Source organism: Cebidichthys violaceus, unplaced genomic scaffold (genome assembly GCF_023349555.1).
Source record: "Cebidichthys violaceus isolate CVI_PGR_0920_01 unplaced genomic scaffold, fCebVio1.0.p SCAF_23, whole genome shotgun sequence".
NCBI lineage: Eukaryota > Metazoa > Chordata > Actinopteri > Perciformes > Stichaeidae > Cebidichthys > Cebidichthys violaceus.
Genome location: NW_027176406.1, coordinates 7,765,709 through 7,790,161, shown reverse-complemented (window position 1 = coordinate 7,790,161; position 24,453 = coordinate 7,765,709). Strand labels below are relative to the sequence as shown.

The window sequence follows — 24,453 nt, the reverse complement described above, 5'->3', positions numbered from 1 at the left end:
CTGCCGCGCGCCTCGCCCCGCCCCTCCCATCCCTCCCAAACTCTCCTCTGCTCACCAATAAAGCGCTTTTTGTCCAGGGAGGCAGCACTTGAGCGCATTCCTTGACGTGGAGGTCGGTGGATCTCTCCAAGGATTTGATGAAGACCGTTCGTTACAAGTTTGATACGTTCAGAGAAACTTTTTTTTTATTGAGAGCGCGCGCACACGGAACACTATCAAGGTCTTGGGAGTTTATATCGGCGAACTGCTCCGCTTGGATAAAGACACGAGCGCGACTGCGCTAACAACTTTACTTCTTCGAAGTTCAGGGTAAGAGGTTTCCTACTTTGGCTGATACATTAAGGATCGACATGTAGTATGTTTGAGTTCTGACGCTTGGAACAGGACCAAGACGTGCGTAAAGACGCGTTAACAGGGTTACATTGACGAATGCAATTCGGTGGAGTATGATCAACTTTAAAAACATCTTAATAGATTAACAGCACCGACAGTGTAAAATCCAAACTATTTGTCAAAGTTTATGGTCCATAAATGTAAGCCACCGCTGATCGGTGTTCATTTAAGTTGCGTTGGTGTGTCCCGTGCGACAACTCTCTTTACAGAAACTCAGAATAATGTAGAGACATGCTCAACAGTAAGGTAATACTAGTATACAAAATGTTTGTAACGTACAGTGTTTTTTTTCTTTCTACAAATGCACATAGCATCCCTGTAAAAATGAAAAAAAAACCAACCTTTAGTTCTTTGTTGTAAGAAGTTACAAATCAACATGACCGCCCCAGTGTCTTATTGAATGTAACAGGGTTTTATTGGCGATGTGGGTAATGACAATAAAACTGTATTTGGGAACGCGAGCGTGTGCGCGGAGCAAAAGGAGCAATCGGGGCGGTAACGAGGCGGGCTGGTGTGGGACCGCAGGACGCCGTGCAGCATGCAGGGGCCGAGCCGAGCGTCTAGACCGCACCGAGCCTCGTTCACCGCAGGGGAAAAGCTGTTTTTGGACTCACACAGGGGACCGTCCCATAACAAGAGAGTTCAATAGGACACAAGCGTTGAAATGGTTTCTATACGCACGGGTCAGATAATGCAAGTGTGTGGTGGCCAAGTGTCAGTCATACGCATAATCGGTGCCACCCTACAATATAAAAGAGATCTATAAACTGCTACGGGTATAAAGATGGATCCATGATTTAATTAGAATAAATAAAACATTCATTATTGTTACCACTTGATTTTTAGCTGAAGGCGGAGTGGACAGAATGAAACACTAGAAATTAAAGATACATGACTTTCCTTCAGCATGTGTGCAGCAGAGCAATGAGCGATGAGGTCAAATTCCTGAAAGATTAAATCTCCCAGTGACCCGCCACTCCACTCGATAAACTAACATCCAATGAAGTGACATGACGCAACACGTTTGGAGCTACAAAGAACCGCAAGTGCATCTGTTTTCTCCAGATAATACCATCTCATCTTTCCAAATGTTATGCCAATGTATTCTGTGATTCTCTGAGAGGGGGTCTTTGAGGGACCCTTATATTCTTAGTTTTCAGCTACAATCATGTAATCATGTAAGTGTTTGTACGCTGTGGCCTGGGTGATAACCACAGAAACGTGATCAAACCAGTTCTCCTAAAAGAGGTAATCTCACTGTAACACTGCATAAAATAACAATTTAATGATTCTTAAATATATTATTATATTATATGAAAAACCAGAACCAACCAGAAGCCCTAAAACCAAACTGGGAATCAGTAATCCATACATCTTTTGTCTGCGATGCTAAATTAATGTAAGCGCAGTCTTCTGACCACGATCCCTCCAGCTCTTAGTCCGATTACCATCTTTTACACAGCCCCCCACAAACAGGCATGGAAAATAGCCTAATCTTTCCTGGGGGCAAAACAGGCGGCGTAAACTACTCCAACAGGCCCCACTATTAACCCCTACACCGGTGTACCGCTCGTTTCCTCACAGGCTGTCATTATACTATAGGAGAAGCTACTGTGTCATTGAAAGTATATAATAGTGGTAATTGCTTTATATATTAGGCTACCAGACACAGCAGAGAAGCCACAGGAGGCCAATTATCCTTCACTAATGTGGAGAACTTTCCGGCTCTGACGATGCACAGATTGTAACAGTTACAGCGGTTGTTATTTACTGGTGTGAAGCTCACTGCAGACCGTTGTGTTTGAACGATCGCTTGTTGACACTGAGGGGATACATTACGTCGCTATATGAGGAGAGATACTGTGAGAAGGAATAAATGAGGTAGGGTAAAGTTTACCTGTGATGTAAAATTAAAGACACGGCTTGCCATCAATATTAGTTGTACTTTGGTGATAAAGTGTGCAACTGTGTGTGCTGGTGTGAGTGAGACACACATATGCACACTGGGTGGATTATCCCGACCTTTCATGTCTGTAAATGTCGGTCCGTGGACGGGAAGCATGACTAAGGCGAAGTACAGCCCTCTGTCCTAAAACCCAATTTAAGCAATTAAGCACAGGCCTGCTGTCACACCGCTGTGACGGTGATGTCGAAACAACTACTCCTCCGGGATCTGGTTTCCACCATTGTGTCAGTCTGTACTTTTTTACAAAATCACAGCTGACATTTCATTATCTGTGCCAAAGAGCTCGGGTGAAAAGAGCACTGATGTCTAAATCTTCTGCTGACGATGAATGGCAGTTGTTTTTCTTCATTAGCTGTGTTGAGACATGACTATCTGCAAGACATCTCACAGGAACCTGTGACGCCTGTAAATCTTTTTGCCACTCGTCGTCTATCTCCAAACCGGCTGAGAGCAGAGGACTTTTCACATGGTGCCTCACATCGCCGGAGCTCCGTTTTACACCAATTAGGGGCAGTGCCTGAAGCATCTTACCCTCTGCATCAGAGGGATTAGAGGGTTAAAAGTCAGGTGCTGAGGCGAGGAGGCCTCGGGAAGGGAGGAGAGGAGGGATACGGGGAGGTGGAGGTAGAGGAGGACCAGAGTGGGCCACTCACACAGCAGGCAGAGAGAGGGAAGTCGACAGAGCAGAAAGTTGGAATATGAGGGTGTGTGTTTGTTTTTCTCAAGGCCATGTAACAGTGAGGGCTCATCTCACAATTAGCAAGGAGTCTGTGGAGAAAGAGAGAGAGAATTCTAGATGTTCCTCTGTCAGAATTAAAGGCTTCGGCGTGCCCGTCGTCAGGTGGGGGGGGGGGGGGGGTCCCTGGTTGACAACCAAGAGCCGCTCTCTCAAAGAGGCGTCTTAAATTAAAACCCCAGCTTCAAGGGGCCTCTCTGCCTCACTCACACATCAATGCTGACCCAGCGGTATGTGGAGGCAAACCCCAGCCTGTACGCCTGCCAAGCTAAATTGAAGAAGAGCTTGCCGATGCAGCCAAATGATGCGTTCAGAAGAACCACTTCAAAACCTTGCATAAATATACACACACATGCAAAGGGATCTGAGGGCTTTGGAGGGCCCCAGCTTGAGCGCAAACCTCAAATAACTGTCCACGGATCCAGAGACACACACACACACATGCTCACTGTCGGCAGATCTATCTCCTAAAGCAGATGAAACTACTCGCTCAAGCTTTACATTAAATGCTATTTTTTCAAACCAATTTCACTCTAGTTGGAAAATCTGCAAAAAGCCCAAAAAAATCCCCCAAACTCCTAAACCAACAGCAGTGAAGTATTGAGGGAGAGGAAGCAGAGTGAGTGAGAGAGTGAGAGAGGATGAGAGGGAGGATGATCATCCCAGAAAGCCACCACAAATTGCTGCAAAAAGAAGAGAAACAGCTCTTAATCTTAGGTTGTAACTACCTCTGGCCAGCACTGTAATTAGGAAATGAGCCTTCAACCAGATCTTGCTGGGCGCGCGCACACACACACACACACACACACACACACACACACACACACACACACACACACACACACACACACACACACACACACACACACACACACACACACACACACACTCTGTTTGGCCAAAACCAAGAAGTGGGAAAGACAGTTTGAGAGGAAAGTCAAATATTTAACCGCCGAGATTAACATTAATGTTTTACTGAATATGGATCGAATGATAAGACGGCAGAGTAAATATGCGAGGTGTGTACCTGCGGGTCAGTGTGTGTCTGCTCTCGCTCAGGTCACGGACTGTCTGAGACCTCGCTCATCACAGAGTGGTGACATTCTCTCGCTCTCTCACACTCTCACACACACACACACACACACACACACACACACACACACACACACACACACACACACACACACACACACACACACACACACTCATGTAGGCACATTGTACATACAAGCTGGCACGTACGCGCGGAGCCGCTTTCTCGCATTACATCAGTTGACGTTGCCGTTCTCTCGTCCCCTTTTGCTTAATGTCTATTTCCGTCGCAGCCAGCGACACAAATAGTGTTGTTATCTGCTGCTGCTGTCCGCACCTTGAGACAGAGCAAGAGGCAGAGCGAGAGAGAGAAATCTGTGCATGTATACGTGCAAATGTGTACATCCGAATGTCAGCGTGCACCAGCCCAAATCTCAATCACTCAACACTGAAATCAACAGCTGAGCGGTTGCGATGGTGCCTCGTGTCACAGCTTGTCACTAGTGTACAAATTCAGCATACGAGAAGCACGTTAAATATCAAGCAAGGCAGCACACCTACAGCTGAACAGGAAGCTTTTCTCTGTTTATCCCAACCGTCATCTGCAGGTTTAGGGTTTGGACTGATGCTTTGAGCTGTAATTTGTACAAATTGCTGACAGTTTTAGATGATGCCACTACAAAGTGGTTCAAACATCAAGACCAGACTGCTCAGCTACGAGATTAAACCAGATGGGGGGAAGAGAAAGGGAGTGACAAAGAGAGAAAAAGAGAAACGGAGGAGGAGAAGGGTGAGGCGATATTTATGTTTAACAGATGAACACTGAGGAAGAAAGAAAATTATAGTGAAGAGAAAGGCTGAAAAGTATCAAAGGGTATGACAAAAACAGCCCCTTTAAAAGAGAATACATATAAAAGTAAACAAATAATGGCGAAAAGTGAGAAAGTAAGAGGTACTACCAAAGATTTGGCAGTGCGCAGTCTTTACAAATTAAAGTGTCTCGTGGAAAGATGTGGAGAAGGCGGCCTGAGCTTTAACGGCATTCCAAGACGGGAATATTGTTGTCGGCAGTTTTGTCTTTTACAAAAGCGCTGCAGTCACTCACGAAGCTTAGTGGCGAAGATGATTTGAATCTATTTTGAGTGGCGAGTTCCACTCTGTGAGCTAAATATTTACAGTGCAGTCAAGGGATTGTCTTGAGAGGGAGGCACGGTGACCCTCGGGAAACTGACCGCGGGCAGGGTCAGCGCACCAGAGTCCTCAAACAGTAGTCACTCGCATGAGATCGCCAGTAACCCCTGCATGCATCGTTTGTGTTTACCTCTACAGACCAGTTAAACGTATGCGAACAATCCAAAACTGGGCACACACACAAAACAAAGCACGCACAAAAGCCTCTTTGCGGCAAATTGAAACACACGGATGCAGAGAGCAGCGAAGGCCTCGCAGTAGGTCGCGGGCCACACTGAGACATGGCAGATTATTCTCAGATGTAAACACAGCGAGCTGCACGGTGACTCAGAGGTGGTATATGTAGAGTGAGGTGAGCTTTCAGGTGTTACACAATCATGTATAACTCGTGTTTGTTCGTCACGCTGTTTTTTAGTTTTGTTTGACTCAGAGCAATACGAAGTATGGCTTGAAAACTTTACTTAGTGGAAACATAACTGGAAGAGTGAGTTTAGTGTTGCTAGTATGAATAGTTGTTGTGCAGTAGGAACCGGAGAGATGCTATATGTGCATCTCAGCTAATTATCTCAGAAACTATTTCATGACCGTGCCTTCAAATCAACTTTATGAACATTTTAAAAGTCTGCCATAGTAAAAAGAAGTGTGGGGAGCTGCTCTTGGCGAAACGTCTCCCGCTAATGAAACGGCTATCAAGTGCTCACTTTGTGTTTCCCAAAACCGACTCGCAAGCGTGATCCAATAACCGCACTCAAAAATAATGTTCAATACTAGTTAATACTGCATTCATTCAAAGCAACAAACAAACGGGCGCACGCACAAACCACTCTGGTCAAGGATAATGAGACACTAATCAATAAAAACACACAGACAGTGTGGTCAATTTGGGCCTTGCCCGCTGACATCACATACAATTAAAGCTGCTCTTGGCTTTTGTTGGAGAACTGAGGGCCTGTATTTGTCTTAAACGCACACACAAACACACACACACACTTGTCAAAATTGTCAAATGTTAGTCTTTGTCGGAAATGTCGACGTATATCACTTTTACATTTGATGAACACCTCATTCAGGAACATCTTAAGACAGTGAAACTCAATTAATCTTGCAGATCACACCAGAAACTGTGCTACAATCACAGTACAACACATAAGGGCTCAAAGAAGCAGTCTTGTATTTGCTTAAGTCAACGCTCCACACACACACACACACACACACACACACACACACACACACACACACACACACACACACACACACACACACACACACACACTCTCTCTCTCTCGGGCCGTGGCTGATGTGCCGATACCACAGCACAAGGAGCTGACAGAGTGGAGAGTGGTCTGCCTGCATTCTTCCTCTCCCGCTCTGTCATTCTCTTGTGCTGCCACACGGCCTGCCAGCACTCAGCACGCTCCCGCACACAGCTGGAATCCAACCAATTAATAGGCAAAAAACTTCCTGTTTTGCTTGCGAACAATGCGTGACGGGGGGGGGGTTGGATTCCAAATAAGTCGAGAGGAGGAAAAAAAAAAAAGGAAGCACTGTATGGCTAACAGGTAAAACTGTTGTGTTGTTTCCAGGGAAGGAAGACTCGAAACCAAGAAAAGTGGAGCAAGAGCAGAGGAGGAAGCTTCTTCACTGGGTGAGTGGAGCCATTAATTAAATCTGACATTATGAATGAGTTTTGGCCAGGTACCAGAATACAAACCTCCTGTTAACTTGCAGGAGTAGTTTGTCATTGTAATACAAAAAAAACAAAACAAACTAAGCCAAACAGAAGCAAAGACACACCTCATAATAATAATTCTTTGACTATTTTGCATCTATAAACCCAAATCACACACTGTAGGCGGTCCTTATTGTGTTAACTGTAACACCCTGCTTCCTCAACAGGGTCCTTTCACACAACTCTGAGCCTTCTTTACAAGACTGGCAGGAGAACAAGAGCAGCTCTCTTCTCTCTCACACTCTCTCTCTCTCTCACACACACACACACACACACACACACACACACACACACACACACACACACACACACACACACACCATTTAATAGATACAGGGAGGCTGTGTAGGGTTGCAGACTGAGGGGAAAGGAAAAAGAGAAGAAGTTTGGAGTTAACCGTATATTGTATTATAATTATTGCCTCTTTATCCAAAGCCTGACACATCTTATTCCTCTGTGCATTGACAAATAAAAACGTATTAAAAACGTCAATGAGCTGCACAGTTGCACTGAATGATCAGTTCTCTCACTCAGATCCGCTTAGTATGAGGTCCCACTAAGAAAACAAGTAGTGTTTCTGTCAGAAATGGTATTTTTAAACTTTGCCTGTTTTATATACCCAGATCGTTGTTAGAATAAAAAAACTAAACTAATAACCCTCCTATTTGTGCCGAGGTTATCACCTGTTATCGCGTCAGCGGTGAAAACTGTCGCTCTGATTTTCTATTCTACTTTACAAACCCCTCACCCTCAATCCTGCCTCATTCCTGTGTTGTGCTAGTTGTCAATGAGCTGTGACAGGAAGTGTATGTGTGTGCTTGTAAAGACACACACACACACACACACACACACACACACACACACACACACACACACGCACAGGACAAGACCGTAGCCTCGGCCCTCTGGACACACACCGCTACTCTCGCTAATTGCCTTACAGCTCCCTGCATGTCTCTCTGAGCAGCCCCGTCGTCCTCAGGGGAAACAGAGAAGAGAGCAGTGGAGATGCACAGTTCTTATTCTGAGGTTGAGGTTCAGGAATTAGCGTATAGTGCTGTAGATTATTTGCTATACAGGCAATTCTTCAATGCTAAAATAAACAGTTTTTGCCTTGATCCTTTAAGTTTCAACATCAAAGCCGGTACTGATGAATTGAAGCCAATCCTGCGTGTGGTTTACCTGCATTTCGCTGCCACACCTATTGTAATGTATGTTTGAGCATGCAGTAATATATGAGTGCGTGCATGATATGAGGCTCCGAAGCTCTGTTAGCGGTCTGTGTTTCCCATTAATGCGACTTGTAGCTGCGTGTGTTGAAACATCCAGACGTGATGTTGAGTTACAGCATGAACACAACTTCTCCCACTTGCTCATTAACGTCTCGACACCACGGCGAGCACGTATAATTGTCGGTTAATATTGTCGAAATATTTAACCTAAAAGCAAACATGGAAGAGCAAACAAGGGTGCTCCTCTGTGAAATGCAGATACTCAAACACACAGACTCATTGACATCAGAACACACACACACACACACACACACACACACACACACACACACACACACATCAGTGAGCTTGTGAGCAAACGCACACAGGTACGCATTGTTCTGTGTGTTACAGGTCAGCTCAGGAATCTACTGTACTCCGTTAATGACTCGTATGAACGGATGTGAAAGCTACCAAACTGCTCTTTATATAGACAAATTGCCATTCACTGTTACAATAACAAAGCATCATTCATCCCCCCTCTCTCTCTGTGCGTGTGGCAGTCTGACAGGTCGTCTCAGGTTCTCTGTTTATGACAGTGTGACTGACTCACCCATAGGGCACAGACATACAGACACAAATCCTGTACACTGAAGGCTTAAATCTCCCTCACAACAACACCAAGAGACCTTCTTTTGCTAAACTCAATGAATGGCTTAAGCAGGCATCAGGGTAAAGGGCCCTTTAAAGGACCGTACCAGTGGTTTGCATGTTTATCCCGTTTACTAGAGATGTACTTTACATCTCAGTTGACTATTTAGCTAAACATGCTGCTGTGTTGTTGTTTTTTTATTTGAATGTTTCTTTCTATCATCCCAGGCATTCATACATTTCTATTCGTTTATATACAGTATGGAACTCTATTTACAGGCTGTTGAAACTTGCTTGAGTTGTAAACACAAAGTCTGCATTGTTTTCTGAAAAGTCTTAACTGTTGTTACGACGAGGTGATTCAAATCAAACTGAACTTAACCTGCAACCCAAACCTGTTCTGTGTGATGGATTACTCTGTCATACTCTGTCTCTAAGATGTGGGAATTAGAAGGAATTCAAATGAATTTTTATGGTCTTCTAAGAACTGCACAATTAATTCCTCAGACTGCATTCGGTAGATTTAAGCCTTGAGGGAAGAGGGCTCACTTATTTATTCCTCCACCTCTGTCACTACCCTCCTCTCCCTCCTTCTCTCTCACCTTGTCTGTGCTGGATACGAGGAATCTCCTGGCAGTGAGCACCTGCTGCAGGCAATTGTGGAGCTGAGGGTCAACGTTGATGTCTTAATAGTCTGTTGCTGACTGATGTCTTTACACTCGCTGTGATAGTAGGGCTCACTAGTTCAGTCAGTTGCGTACGCATATCAATGTGACAATCAAACTACGGATTAAAGACAGATTTTGGCCCCCGGGTGCCGTCATTTATCTGTGAAATTTTATTTAACATCGAGAGCATTCGATATCAGACTTCCTTAAGTTCACAGTGGAAAATTAGAATTGAATTCAATCTTAGAGGAAGGATATAAAACTTCTCCAGCTATGGAAAAGATATGAGCTCATCAATCAAATCAGATGTGTGTCTAAGTAGCCACTTTGAATACCTAAAAGACAATCGCACTGTGGAAGCAGTTGTGTAAATAAACAAGTCTTGGTACAGCAGGTAAAGGCAGGGCAACCCGAGGCCATGCAGAAGAGTCATGTCGGGGTTGGGGGATCTGTGCTGCCTGACTGCTGGTTTGCCAGCCAGCGCTGGCGCACTACCAACACGGGCAGCCGTTTCACAACGAATTCCTTTGTGGCATCTTAATCAACAGCAGCGATCTTCATTTCACATTTACTTTGTGTGTGTGTGGCACATTTTTATTAGGAGGAAAAAAAGCCTCCAGGCCAGAATGACAAGAAAAATCACAAACGGTAACTCTTAGAAAAGGTGGGGGTGTGGGGCCTGAAAAACAGGTAGCGCTGCACAGTGCCTGCCTTTAAATGGAGGCTGCGGAAAAAAACATTAATGCGGAAAGTTCCACTTTTGACGAATTCACTGTATACTTACAACATTACTTATTCAATTTCACTGACAACTGAATATGCACATGGCTCAATCTTACTTTAAAAGAGGGCTAGGCTATACATTGTATCAATATTTGATTTTCTCCAGAACTACTTTAAACCACTCAATCCATTAAAACATGGACGACCAAACTGGTTATGAGTAATAGTGAACAATAGCCAATGAATCACAAATGTCAATCAGTTTATCAATAAATCACTTGCCTCCTTCCTCTACCTGACATAGTAATTATCTTCCATGTTTTATTGCCTTTTTGACGTCAGCAAAACCTTGGTTAAATGTGGAAGTTTATTTTCTGTCGGGCCTTAATATAACCCGTAACATATCTGTACTTAGCCCAAATGAAGAACTGCCCTGTGCCAATGAGCAGTGACTTTGTATGCGTTCCTTCCAAGACTGTGGTTTCTATGCTGAAGGTAAATAAGTTGCATGTTTACCCGTTAGCCCGAGCGCTGCACTACATTTCTGTTTACCGTTCCATTACTTTAGCCTCGGGCTCCTCACAAGGTCCTCCGCCTAATGAACACTTTGACAGCTACATAGTTGCCACGAGGCCCTGTGGGGCTGTTCATTAGATTCCAGTCATAACCTTGCCAGCTACACAAACAAACTTGAGCGAGAGCAAAGAGGTGAGCAGAGGGAGCAAGGGACTAGACAAGGTGACGAGGCAAAGAAGGGCGATCTTAGAAAGAATTGTACGATGTGTCTAACGAGAGTGGCACCTGTTAGCTGTACAAGTGTTTGTGTGCACGTTCACTGTCAACGCTTTGACTGAATCAGAATCGGTCGAGGCCTATTTAACTTGTGGGAGGCCAGAGGCTCAGATAAGTAACTACAGTATGTGAGAGTAAGCGGAAAGATGATCTGGACGCAGAGACAGACGAGCAGACAGGTTGAGGGATCATGTGTGCGAGTGTCTCCTCGGCGAGTGCGTGTGACACTGTTTGTCTAACAAGGCTAGTCAGTGTGCCTGCCTGCCGCCTGACTCATACACACCCTCTGATTTAGCAGAGCTCCATTTTGAACTCTTACACAGGGGCGGTTGCGACAAAGGACAAAGGCAAAAAAAGCGGCAACATCCAGCGTGGTCCATCCCTTGATCTTCTATATAAAGACCAAAAGAAGGATAGTTCAAGCCTTCTGTCCAAAGACGTCCTGACAATGAGGGAAAGACCTTTTTATCTGTGATATAAAAAAGGTAATAAATCAAGTGGCCAGGTGACAGACTAACACTGCAGTCATGTTGGAACTGGAAAAAAATGTCAAAAGGGGTAGTCAAAGTGTGCGTGTCACTCCGGGCTTGTGGCTGAGTGATAAAACTGGTCGGCCCAGCCGCTTCTAACCGCAACACACACACACACACACACACACACACACACACACACACACACACACACACACACACACACACACACACACACACACACACACACACACACACACACACACACACACACACACACACACACACACCACAAACATCGCCCTGTCCCCGCTCGAGGCCGGGCTCTCTCAGGCATATTTGGAGAGACCAGTTGGCTTTGGGTGTCCCTATAACAGGAGGACAAAGCTCTAGACAACACTGGACATGAAGGCACCAGACGAGGCCTGGAGAGAGTCCAGCTTTGTGACACTAGGATGTCGTATTTATCGTTTCCTGGGGATGTTGTCCTTTCGGACTCGTCAGACCGTTACTACTGCAGTGGTGTGGTTTGCTGCTGTGTCTGGGCGAGGGGTGAAGATAAACAGAGAAAGAGAGCGAGACGGAGAGCGAGTGAGGGAAGGCAGAGAGTTGTTGTTTGTGACCGATTTCAAGTCAGGTTGAAAGGTAGACTCAGCAGAGTAGTGGGGTCATGGTGTTTAGCTCAAAGACCAGATTGACAAAAGTTGTGCAAACACCACAGTAAAGTCATAAAACAGATGAAGGCCCAAGCTCTGACATCCTTTGTGTCTGTGTAATATGAGAGTCCTGTGGTTAAGATCTCAGACAGATTGGATGCGACTGTGACCTCAATGACCATCTGTCCCGAGAGGCCACAGGGCAGGGTGCAGCGATAAAAGACGAGTGTCAGTGTTGAGACATCCCTCAGTGGGCAAAACAAGAGGACACTGTGTGTAAACCGAGAGAGAAGAGAAGAAGAGAGAGTCTCCCCTCATGTGGGCCTCGATAAGAATAAAACAGGAGGAATAAAACAAAAGGAAAAGGTCTCGCCTGCTCTGAGGCAGAGGCGTGCAGCCGGCTGAGGCTGGAGCTTTGGGCGCAGGGCGCATCTTTTACTCCGACACGCTCCAGAGGTTTTGAGTTTCACGTTGCCCCGGAGGAGCGGAGAAAACACCTGTTGTGGAGACGAGGACCAGCAGGCTTCAGGTGTACGCTGTGTGTAACCGGAGCTGGGTGTGTGCCCCGTGTCGAACAGGGTCTGTTATCTGTGTCGTCTGGGCCGCGGTTACAACAGAAGACACAGAATGCTGAGCAGCAGTGGAAACATTAATCTGAGTCTGACCTCTGACCTCAAGGAGTCGCTCTCTGCCTCACAGGCTTCGTTGTCCTTTGGACTGATGCTATCTGATCTGTCCTCGGCAGAGGAATGACTGTTTGCCTTTTTCTTTCTTTTTTTGTGTTAAGATTAATGTTCTATTTTACAAATCAAACAAAAAGTTCTTTAGCACAAAAAGGTATCGCGAGTTGCCCCGTATCCCTCCTATAGTGCAACAAATATACATTGTTTTTGAGAGTTTTACTATTTCACTACCCTCCCATTCACCCCTGGACTGTATATTATGCTCTCTTTCAAGTCCCCCAGCTGCAGGCTCTAATGGTAAGGCTTCACACTGTCCTCATAAGCAGGCCTGGTTAAAAGCATAAATCCTGAGATGAAAAGGGCCGCCTTACACACCAAGAAGAAGCTGTTTTCCAACTCATTTAGACGTGCGGAGTGTACGGAGCAAAACGCGTAGAACAAGGGAAGGCATAACCAAAAAATAAAAAAATAAAGTCTGTAACTAGGTTAAGTAACCTTCTGATTAAGTTGCTGACTAAAACAACAACCCTTTGATATCAATCAGCACTGGCACAGCTGATTCAAGATGGATGTGACTATTACAGGCTCTTTTCTTGTGGTCAGGCTGAAATCAGTTGGAAAGCTTTGTTTGTGCAGCACATTGTAAATCTATTATGGCCACTAATTTCCCTTCATACCACTACAAAGCATACCAATGACATTGTGGCTTCAAGATGAGTATTGCCAGTGACAAACATGAAACTATCATCCCTCTTTAATTCCACATGTACTTCTCTCTCCTGCCTATGTTTGTAATCTGAGCTTGATGCAAGAGTGCATTTAACAGAGCATATTTTAGAATACCCACTCTCTTTTTTAGAAAGGCTACCACCGGCATTATATATGTTTTATGCAGCCCAGCCTTGATGTTAAGACACCTAATCTGTTGTGTGTCTTTTCACAAATTTGAGCATCTTAGATATATCTAAGCTCTAAGATAGACAGATGCAGCTTCCCTTGACAGGACTAAATTACAAAAGAAAATAGCCATTAGCTTTTTTGTGACCAGATTTATTTTCAGAATAAACAAAAGTAAATCTACATTCCTACTATGCTGACCCTAAATGGAAAACCTAGAACGAGGATTAGGCAAACACGTTTCCGTCTTCAAACATGGCTTCCTTTCTGATCATAACTATTCTGTTTGCTTAGAGTTACATAGTTTTACCAACAGTAATAGAGCACTGCGATAGAGTGACAATTAGCACATACCTGTGACAAATACTTCACAGCATTACATGCATACCGACCGACTACATTAACATAGCTGGCATTTTCAAACTCATAGTTGCGTTACGTGTTCCTGCACAAACATGCTTCCTTCTCTTCTGTCCTACTTCCTAAGTAATCCTAAAACAACCCTACACAACTCTTGTTTCACCGTACCAGCTCTCTCTTTGACCCCTTTGTCATGTTGACGGATAACCCACACGGGACTGGTGATAACGAGGTCCAGCTTTGGAAGGGACGTTGCTGACAGTAGACAGGGATTGGGATATGGAAGTGTGTGTGTTAGGAGGAGTAGTCCTTTGTCTTCTCATCGGGCCAGGAATTGGAAATGGGGCGAACACAGAGAGGGAACATGGGATTTTGTTTTGGCTGCCTAAATTATCATTTACAACCATTGTGTATGAATGTCCCTGTGCTACTGTGGTAAATCTACACGAGGAGCTGCTGTAGTAGTATATTTTAGTAGTGCGTCACAGTGAACTGAACCCTAAGACCTACAACACCGTAGATCATACTCTAATGCACATACCACAAGTATTGTTCCTTTAACAGATTAAGTCCCAGAAGAGAAGGGGCCTCTTTGATGGGAGTATGCACTCTGTAGTGTGCAGCCTTATCCCCTTACTGTGACTTGGCGTGGTGCCCCCCTGTAGTCTCTGCTGAATTATGCAAGTGCACAGTGACCTGCCGCTCCTCCACACCCCCACACCCACACACACACACACACACACACACCGCAGTTTTCTTCCCCCTCTTGCAACCTTCATTGCCCCTCAGTGTTGGCCTTCAGCTCTGAAGATAAGGGCTCTTGACGCTTGGCCTGCCGGGATTTAATTGCTGAAGCCCACTTCACCCTCGCAAAGCCGGGCCTTATCCACCTCTCCACCCCCGGTGCCCCTGCTGACAGAAACCTGCTTTTGTCTCCACTGTTCCCTTGCTTTTCTTTTCTTTTCCTACTCATCTTCAAAAGAAAGAAAAGCAGGATAAGAAGTGAGCCGAGGGAGAGGGGAAAATGCTTTTCTTCCTTTTTTCCCCCCTTCTTATTGCCTCTTTAACGGGCTGTATTTCACTCAGTGTTGCGCAAAGACATTCCCATGCTTCTTCATTTTCTTTTTACCGGTACTGCCCCCGATTTGATTCCACGTACTCATCAGCCAACACGTTTTATTCTAATACAACCCACAAAACTTTGAGTCACGCATTAAGAAAACAGAGATGCAAAAAGAATTGTTGGTTAACAGATTTGAATGCCCAGCAAAGCCATCATTTATCCAATCCATTGTCTGTTCATAAACCCTGAAAGACTCCCTGTTATTCTCTGAATGCCAAGCTAGTGAGATAGACAAACTCACTTTTTCTAACTCAGCTGCTGCCGGTCTCAGGAATGTCTCAACAAGCGCGCAGGGGAGCAAAAAGGAAATTACAACTCAAGAGAGGAGGAGGAGAAGGAAGAGGGGGGCATTCCTCCTTATGCATGATGACAAGCCTGTCTTTCTGCTCTCTCTCTCTCTCTCTCTCTCTCTCTCTCTCTCTCTCTCTCTCTCTCTCTCTCTCTCTCTCTCTCTCTCTCTCTCTCTCTCTCTCTCTCTCTCTCTCTCTCTCTCTCTCTCTCTCTCTCTCTCTCTCTCTCTCTCTCTCTCTCTCTCTCTCTCCGGGCCCTCCACCTGCACACACTTCAAAACACTAAAGCCTCACAGCCAGGAGTCGCTCAGCACAATGGTATACTGTGGATCCAAACTGTAGTGACGCCACAATTGTGCCTTATCTTACCTATCTTACTGATAAGACCCGCACAAGTCACTCCTCTCCAGAAGGAAAGAAGACAGGAGACTATTACCTAGCAAGCTACGGTTTATCTGTGATCTGGCAGTATTCACTGACTGAACCCCTCCCCATCCACATCCACCACAGTTTCTCCTCCGCTGGGTTATCAGATCTGCTTGGCCCAGTTTGGAATGAGGCACACTCAAATAAACACTGTGCCCTGGGGAGCTACGTTAGAATCACCACGTTGAGTCTGTAAGGAAAATACTCTCAGTTTTTATCTCGCTCTCCTCTCATGGCTGCCTTGATGTTGTTGTATGTTCTGGCACCGAAACCCTCAAAGCCGTCTCTGGCACGGATAGAATGTACCAAAGTCAAGTTTCTCCATCTCCGGAAGGAATGAGATTGGATTCTTTTGGTGTTTGTTCTAAACAGGCATCCTTTAACATAAAGTATGGACACACGTACACTTCTGCATACACACTGCATGCGCTTCAGCTGTGGCTTGATTCTCCCAAACCCTTTCCTCTCCTATTTATCTTCACAAATCTTTTTGTTTTCCCTTGTTCTGTACACATACGCAGCACCTTCTCTTCAAAATCAGGGTTCCAAATTGGTTCTTCCTGAAGGGCTGAGGTTCTACCATTTGCTTCTGGGTGGAAGAACACGTTATTAATGATTACCACAATTAAAATGTTCTTACCTTGGACTTCTCCCCAGCCACTGAGGTATGACTCAAAAAATGTAATTACTGTTAAAGTGAATTTCTCCATGTGTGTAAATTATGGGATAACTGCAACCCTTTACCTCTGCTGCCCATTGAGCTGTAGCCAACAGAAAGCTGTGGCCATCAGATGTTATTGTTGTTTTTTTTCTGGACAAGACTTTCCATAAACAATTGCAACAAGTAGCGGGTCCAACTTTTCTGCATGACTGCCAAAGTTCCGGTAGTTTTTCAGTGCCGTCAGTAGGTGCTGACTCTGGAAAGTAGTTAGCTGCTTTGGTAAATCAAGCCTCGAGGCTTGAGTAGGGTCATGTTATTGACGTCTGGCTGCACAGAATGACATGTCTGCCCTGTCTGAAAGAGTTATCTGAATAATAAGAGTGAGGTGTTGGCAGTGGGTTTCAGGGGAATGCCATGACTGCTTCTAGTTTATACACTGGAGAAAGAAAAATAAGACATCAGGGAATCTTTCCAAGGAGGCTGCAATTTCAAGGAGGAGCAGAAAGAAAAGTATGCTGAAGGAGAAGGAAAATAAATGCCATAGCTGTGGTGTGAGGAGATGATACCCTTCCTCTGCCCCCCCACCCCAAAAAAAAAAACAACCTTCATCTCCTCTCCAAGTTCTGACATTTGAGGCAGTGATTTTTTTGGGAAAGAAAATGTCTCATTAAACAGCCTGAGTGAAAGGCAAGAGCAGCAAGTTAATTGTAAAAAGGATACATTATTTAAGTTGGCAGCAGCTCTGAAGCTACTGTAACACATGGAGATAAGTACATTTTTCTCTATTAACAGAGGACAGACAAAGCTGGCATTGACACCAATAGTTAAATGAAACAAAACTACACCCATTTTGAAATAAATAAGAAAAAATAGGTTTGCATATAGGAAAGGCAATTAGATAGAGGGAGAAAAATATGTGCATTTATTTCCCAATACATATGAATACACTCAGATTCTGGTACAACCAAGAACTGTGTTTCTACAGCCTAGTTCAATGTTTGTATATCTAATAGATGCAAGAGTGCAAAATATATATATATGTGAATGCTGTAACTTTAACGGAAAAGAACATAACATCAGGAATCTAAAATGTCTGAAACAATGTCTTTGACATATCTTGTGTAATGGGCCGCAAACCCGAGGTAAAGCGGTGCGAGAACAGAATGTTCCCCGAGCAAAACTGTAAGTCACACATACTTGTCTTTTCATTCAGGTATTTGTGCAGTAAAGACATCAACAACTGCACCATTCAAAGCCCTAAGGCATAAGCTCCCTCAAGCATCGGAAAACATACAGTGGGGGCGTCATAAATGTTTGTAGACAACTTTTTACTCCCCTTGCCTCCAATCAATAAATTTAGATTATGACATTAACTAAAGTACAGGAAACCAGGAGAATATTGGGTGTATTTGGGTGTCTCTGGTTTAGGGTTACGGACAAAGAAGTGCTTTCTATTGACCCCCTGAAGCGTAGGAAAAAAAGACGAGACAAAACAGCGGTCTGAAGAAGAGAAATGGTTAACAGATAGAGATGTTGCCTCTTTCCCCCAAGGCCATCTCACTAGATAGCAGAAGATGATAAACTGCCATGCAGACTCTTGTTGGCAACTAGTTTCTTCTTTATCTCCCCTCATTCCTCTGTCCTCTCCATCATCCCCTCCCTCCTTTTCAAATACTGAGTTGTTGACGCTCTACCAGGGTGTTTGTTTTGGAAGGCTTGGGTTCAGGTGAAATGGGCTTAAATCACAGTAACATACATCCTGATGATCTACAGTGCTCTTTTCAGTTTCTGTATATTTCATCCAGAATTAGAGAAACTTGTCTGGCAAGCAGCAGCACCAGCCGTCAGTCTACGTAATGACAACATAAAAAGCATGTTATTTATATATATAGCGTCTATGGTTAGAGAAGCAGCTCCGGCATATCGGTGAAGCGACTCTCCGAGTTTAGAACGCCACAAAGTAAATCATCCACAGATGCGTGGCCACGTGCAGCACGGCAGACATACAGCCAAACAAAGTTGACATGGTATGGTTGTATGAAACTGGAGAGAAAAGAGCAGTGTTTATGGTGAATCATTGAGAGGCCGTGTGCGAAGCTTTCACTGTTTCAGTGGCTCTGGAGGGACAGAAAAATTTTCAGAGCCACTCTGTGTTTTCACTTTGATATTTCAGAAACAAAGCATGTTGGATTTGGTCGTTGCTGCTGTGTGCCTTTTTGTTTCATAGGCTATGAAGTCTGTCATAAACATAGGGAGAACCCCACTACAACCACAGTGCGTGCAGTAAATAGCAGTGGGTGGGCGGCTTACAAATATACATTTTTCCATTTAGCACCAATACATATTGTCATATATATGCATGTGTGGCTATGGTCATGCAAACACGCAAAGAAATCTGTAGGATCATTGGAAACAACGGTTTTGGCATGATGCAATACTATCTATTACACAGATTATTCCAGGAAGAATCCGGCACTCCTTTAGCCAGAAAAGCGTGGCAAGATGCCACTATGTCAACTTTTCCCAGAGTTTAGTAGAAAACTCCCTCGGACGCCTGATGTCACGGCTACAGCCCTATTGTTTGAGAGACCTTGTGACAAAAGACTGACTTTGATCACTGGCTATGCAGAGTTAAACCTTTGATAATAATCTCACTCTTTGAAACGCATTAAAAAGCCACACAGTGAATCAATAGCTGACCTAATCTTGTTTTACAAACTATATACTATAGGGAGAACATTTAGATTGTAAAATAAATTCAACATTATGCTGCATCTGCTCCACATTGCTTTGTGCAACAGATGAATGCTCCTCAACTCAAACGTGACCCAAGCAATATTATGTGTAATACTGTTGAATCCTGTTTACAATCAGTCAGCATTTACTATATATTTCTCTGGATGATTATGCAGGTAATTGACAGATTATGTGTTCTCTTGTTGTAGGCTGAGCATGGAGAGAGAAAGAGTCTGCACGATGAAGATCTTCCTCACTCCACTGATGCCCTTTCTGCTCTTCCTCATTCTTCCCAATGGAACCTGGTCCAGCGACTGCCCAGAGGACTGCGCCTGTTCCACACCAGACTCCATCTTATGTTTCCAGAGACGCTCCTCTACCATTCCCAAGGAAGTAGACCCATCCACAAAAAGTCTCTACCTCTTTGCCAACGGCATTGAGGGCTTGACATCTGAGGACTTTGATGGCCTGGAAAACCTGGAGATGCTGGACCTCAGTCAAAACAAATTGACTGAACTTGCTGATAGGGTGTTTGAACCTTTGATCTCTTTGAGAAACCTTGACCTGTCATCCAACCAGATCACCCACATTTCAGAGGAATGCTTCCAGGGTATGGCACTGCTTGAGCGCCTTTATTTGTACAGTAATCATATCGAGACCATCCACCCTGATGCCTTTAATGGCTTGGAGCACCTTCTGGAACTCAAACTGCAGGGCAACCAGCTGACATCCCTACCTGCTCTCTCAATGCAACGACTACTGCTGCTGGACCTTCGTTTTAATGTCTTACCCACCTTGGGTCCTTCAGATCTCCAGACCCCAAACCTTGAGTCGCTCAAATTGGGTGGTGTGGGGCTCATCAGCCTGAATAAGGAGCTCATACGTAGTCTAAAGAACCTCCATGAACTGGACATCTCAGGAAACCAACTTGAGTCCTTTCCCTCAGCGCTAAAGGAGACCCAGGGTCTGATTCACCTCTGCCTGGCTGGGAACCCGATGGGCCCTCTTAAGGTTCAGGACCTGCAGAACCTTGGAGAGTTGCAGACCTTGGACATTAGCAGCCTCAGCTTGCAGGGCCTTCCTGAGGAGTTCACCCAGCTCTTACCCCACCTCAGAAAGCTAACAGTTGCAGAGAACCCCTTCAACTGTCTCTGTACCTTAGCATGGTTCCCAAGATGGTTAAGAGCCCAGAGCATCACCCTGGACAGAACAGAGGAGACCCGCTGCCATTTCCCCCCTATCAATGCTGGAAAGGTATTGGAAAGACTGGAGCACAGGGATTTTGGCTGTCCTACTACAACTACAGTCACCACTAGTACTGTCAAAACTACCACTACCCTGCCTGTTCCTGTCACTACCTTACCGAGTACTACTAGAGCTATTCTAGTCCCCAGGGCCAGTGACAACCCCACAGACAAAGAGGACTCGCCCTTGCCCCCTGTCCCTGCATCCCCCAGTAGCAGCAGTATGGACCCAGGCGAGGAGCAGCATTTCTGTCCCCCTCACACCTGTCTGAATGGGGGTACTTGTCGGTTGGACCAGCATGGTCAGGTACATTGTACCTGTCCACATGGCACCTCTGGCATGTATTGTGAATTCCAAAACTATCACCCACCTTCACCACCGGAAGCTGACGTCCCCATGGCAACTGTCAGTGTAGATGCACCAGACATCAGCTCACATCAAGCAACCACAACCTCAATCCTGCTGGACCTCCACCGCTACATTGAAATGCGGCCTTACATCCGAGGAATCCGCTTAACCTATCGTAATCTCTCTGGGCCAGACCGCAGGCCGATTCAACTCAGCCTGCCAGCATCCTTCCCAGAGTACATACTCAGAGGCCTGCAGCCCAACTCCACCTACACGGTGTGTGCCAGTCCATTAGGTGCACCTAGTGGCACGGACAGTGTCTGCACTGAAGCCCGTACGGTTGCTGAAAGTGTCAGCAACCGTCGTCAACAGATTGACGACCAAAGGCTGACAACTATGCTGGTGCCTGCCATTGCCATCTTGCTACTGCTGGTACTAATAGCAATAGCAGTGGGGGTGGTATGCTATCTTCGCAGGAAAAGGGCCAAGGGCCATCTGGACTTAGACTGTGAGCCCTCTCAGCTAGAGTTGGATGGAGTGAAGGCTGGTTTGGACAATGGGGCATTGCCTCAGAAACAGCCCCAACTTACGATCCCTGAACCTGCTGTTCAGAATGGCAATCTGGAGTATGAGGTGTTGCTACTACAGGATCACTGTACATCAAATAACAATATGACTTCACACAAGCCCTCCTACTTTTGACACCTGGCTTTGACTAATCAGACCTAAAAGGAGGATTTTTGTATTCTTCAGCTCTGTTTTCCCCACTGGTGAAATACAGAGAGCAGCAAATGCAGTTTTGAAAGTGGAGGACACAGTATCAACCAGGCAAACATAAAAGGAGAAACTGGACATATATTTAACTCAATGCCCTACGGTTGTCTTAAGTAGACTTTAAACATGTTCGAAAACCTTGGTTTGGACTTTAAAAAGCATTGAAAGTGCCTCTACTCCATTTACATCCGTTCTGCTTCAATAAAATTGCCTCACTCGCATTGCTGGAATGGCAACCTCTCAGCTCCCATGCTGTGATGCTGGGACTGATGCTGTGTTGTGATTGGCTGAGACCTAGGGTTAAGGGACATGGCGACCTCAGGCCCTCCTTTATCTGTTCAGGAAAGGAGAGTGCACTGAAATGGGGTTGTGCTGCCCTTTCCCCGCCAACTAAACACTATATCAGCAATTGTTGTTGCTGCATGTTGTAACTCCTCAGTACTACCCCAAAGGGATCAGTGCTAGCTGTGAATGACCTTTAAGACACCAAATGAAGTTATGCAGAGAAAATAGCTGATGCTTGTATTCTTTATTTGGCTTTAAACTATTTTTTTTTTGTATGTATGTTTTTTTATACCTGTGTCTTTGTTATTTTGTATTGTGCAACATTATGGCTGTTAACAGCCCTCTATAGTCCCCCCCCCCCCCCCCGCACCCACACTTCTTGTGACTAACAGACAAAACAGCAGATTAAAATCTTTGAAGATTAAAACTCATTTGGTACCAGCAAAGTCAATCAAAGGGCTTTACCCCCAGAATGTCAGACAGTCTAAGTAGATGTGAGTCTGGACGGACTCAAGACTAAATCCCCCTTCTCGATTCTGAAGCCCTCAGTCTGCTTTGCAACCACAAAGGGAGAAGGTAAACGGGATTACAAAAGGTACAGAGGGAAGCAGTTGAATGAACCCCTTCTGTTTCGGTGCTGCACTAAACTCCATACAGTTTGTAGCTTGCCTTAATTACAGTAAGCACTCAAATGACTATACAGCAAAAGAACTTTAGAGACTTTATTTATTATTTATATTTACTGCAAGGGAAACTCCCGGAACTACAATTCATGTACATCATGCTACTTGGCCTGGCCCACAACAAGCAAAGCAAATAGTGGTTGTGTATTGTGTTTCCCTTGAGTAAGTGAGTTTTGCTCACTTACACCTAACAAGACTATGTCCATGAGAGGAGCAGACTTCTTTACAATGTTGTGTAGAGGACAATGAAACTTGCAAAATGGAAGATCTACAGGAAGGTTATTACGCAGACACAGTGTGCTGAGATCCAAATCTGTGAATATAGGGCAAAGAAGGACTCAAAGTAACCATTTGTGCGTGTGTGTGTGTGTGTGTGTGTGTGTGTGTGTGTGTGTGTGTGTGTGTGTGTGTGTGTGTGAATGAATGTGTGTATTTGATTGTGTGTGCGTGTGTAGATCTGTCAACTTCAGTGATAATGCAAGTACGTGTTCCGTCTTGTGCAAAGACCTGCAGACATCAAGTTACTATCAGTTACCCTCTCTATCTGCCCGCATGTCAAAGAGTACTTTAAGCCCCAAACAACTCTACCTATAGGCAAACACACCAAAGACACATCTGTGAATGTCAGTAAAGTTACTTACCTACAGTATTCCCCGTGCACAATTAACAGTTCCCTGCTAACATGTCTTTATAACCCACACAAACAAATGCAACTGGAATAATTGTTTGTCAAATAGAATACATTGAAGATAACCAAAATTATTTTCGATTTCGTTCTGTGATTGTTCTTTTTTTCCCTGTTTATTTTGGGAAGCCTTTTGTTGCCATTCATTCTTTTTTTTTAATTTTGTGAACGTATTTGTACAAATGGAAAGAGTGATATTATCATTAAATGAATATCCAAAAACAAAACGGGTCAAGTTGTCTTTTTTGTAGTTTCCACCTTTTTGCTTGTAAGAGGAAGGATTAGATTGACAGGCAACAGAGGGGATTATGTTTGTCATTAACTTCCCTTTCCTTTTAAGCCATCACTCAACGGCGCGAGGGGAGAGATCACAGGAGGGGGAGTCCAAGAAAGAGAGAAGGGAACAAAGGTACAAGTGTAGGTGTAATTATGCTGGATCTCAACCACACATAAGTTTGTGTGTGTGTCTGTGTGTACATGCGCGTGTGTATTTGTGCTTAATACATTTCAATACTGGTACAAGTTCTTTGAGCTAAATGCTAATGTTAGCATGCTCACAATGACAATGCCAACATGCTGATGTTAATCAGGTATAATGTTTACACAGGCGGCAACTTCTGATTCTGACAAGTGAAGCTAATGGAGTGCCTTAAACTGGCATTCATTCTAATGAACAGCAGGGGGCGACTCCTCTGGTAGCAAAAATAAGGCTGATTGTATCGAAGTCTATGAGAAAATGACCCTACCTCTCACGTAATTTTATTACCTCAGTTAACATTGTAAACATGAGTTTATGGTCTCAATCGCTAGATTAAAGTCCTCTTCAATACAACATGATTTAGTAAAATATGGTACCATTTAGAGTAAAATAGACCATAAAGCAGAGTATGCTTTAGGGCACAGCTACCTTAGATTGACAGTTTGATACCACTTTGTTGTCCTTGTTTTTGTCTTAAAACTGTAACCTCATATTTACCCATGCCGCTAGCATGGGTAAATATTGTTAAAATCATCCAACCCCAATTTCCAAGGTGATGTG

General features: G+C 44.5%; 2 protein-coding genes across 2 annotated transcripts in view; one reads left to right on the top strand and one right to left on the bottom strand.

Moving 5' to 3' along the window:
* coro7 (coronin 7) overlaps positions 1 to 24,453 on the bottom strand; it is a 97,142-nt gene that overhangs the window by 25,157 nt on the left and 47,532 nt on the right. The window lies entirely within an intron of this gene.
* vasnb (vasorin b) lies at positions 89 to 23,630 on the top strand. The gene is made up of 3 exons (XM_068718859.1): positions 89 to 309; positions 6,902 to 6,963; positions 19,604 to 23,630. Exon 3 carries the CDS (start codon positions 19,611 to 19,613, stop codon positions 21,687 to 21,689), a length of 2,079 nt encoding a protein of 692 aa, XP_068574960.1. The 5' UTR covers positions 89 to 309; positions 6,902 to 6,963; positions 19,604 to 19,610; the 3' UTR covers positions 21,690 to 23,630.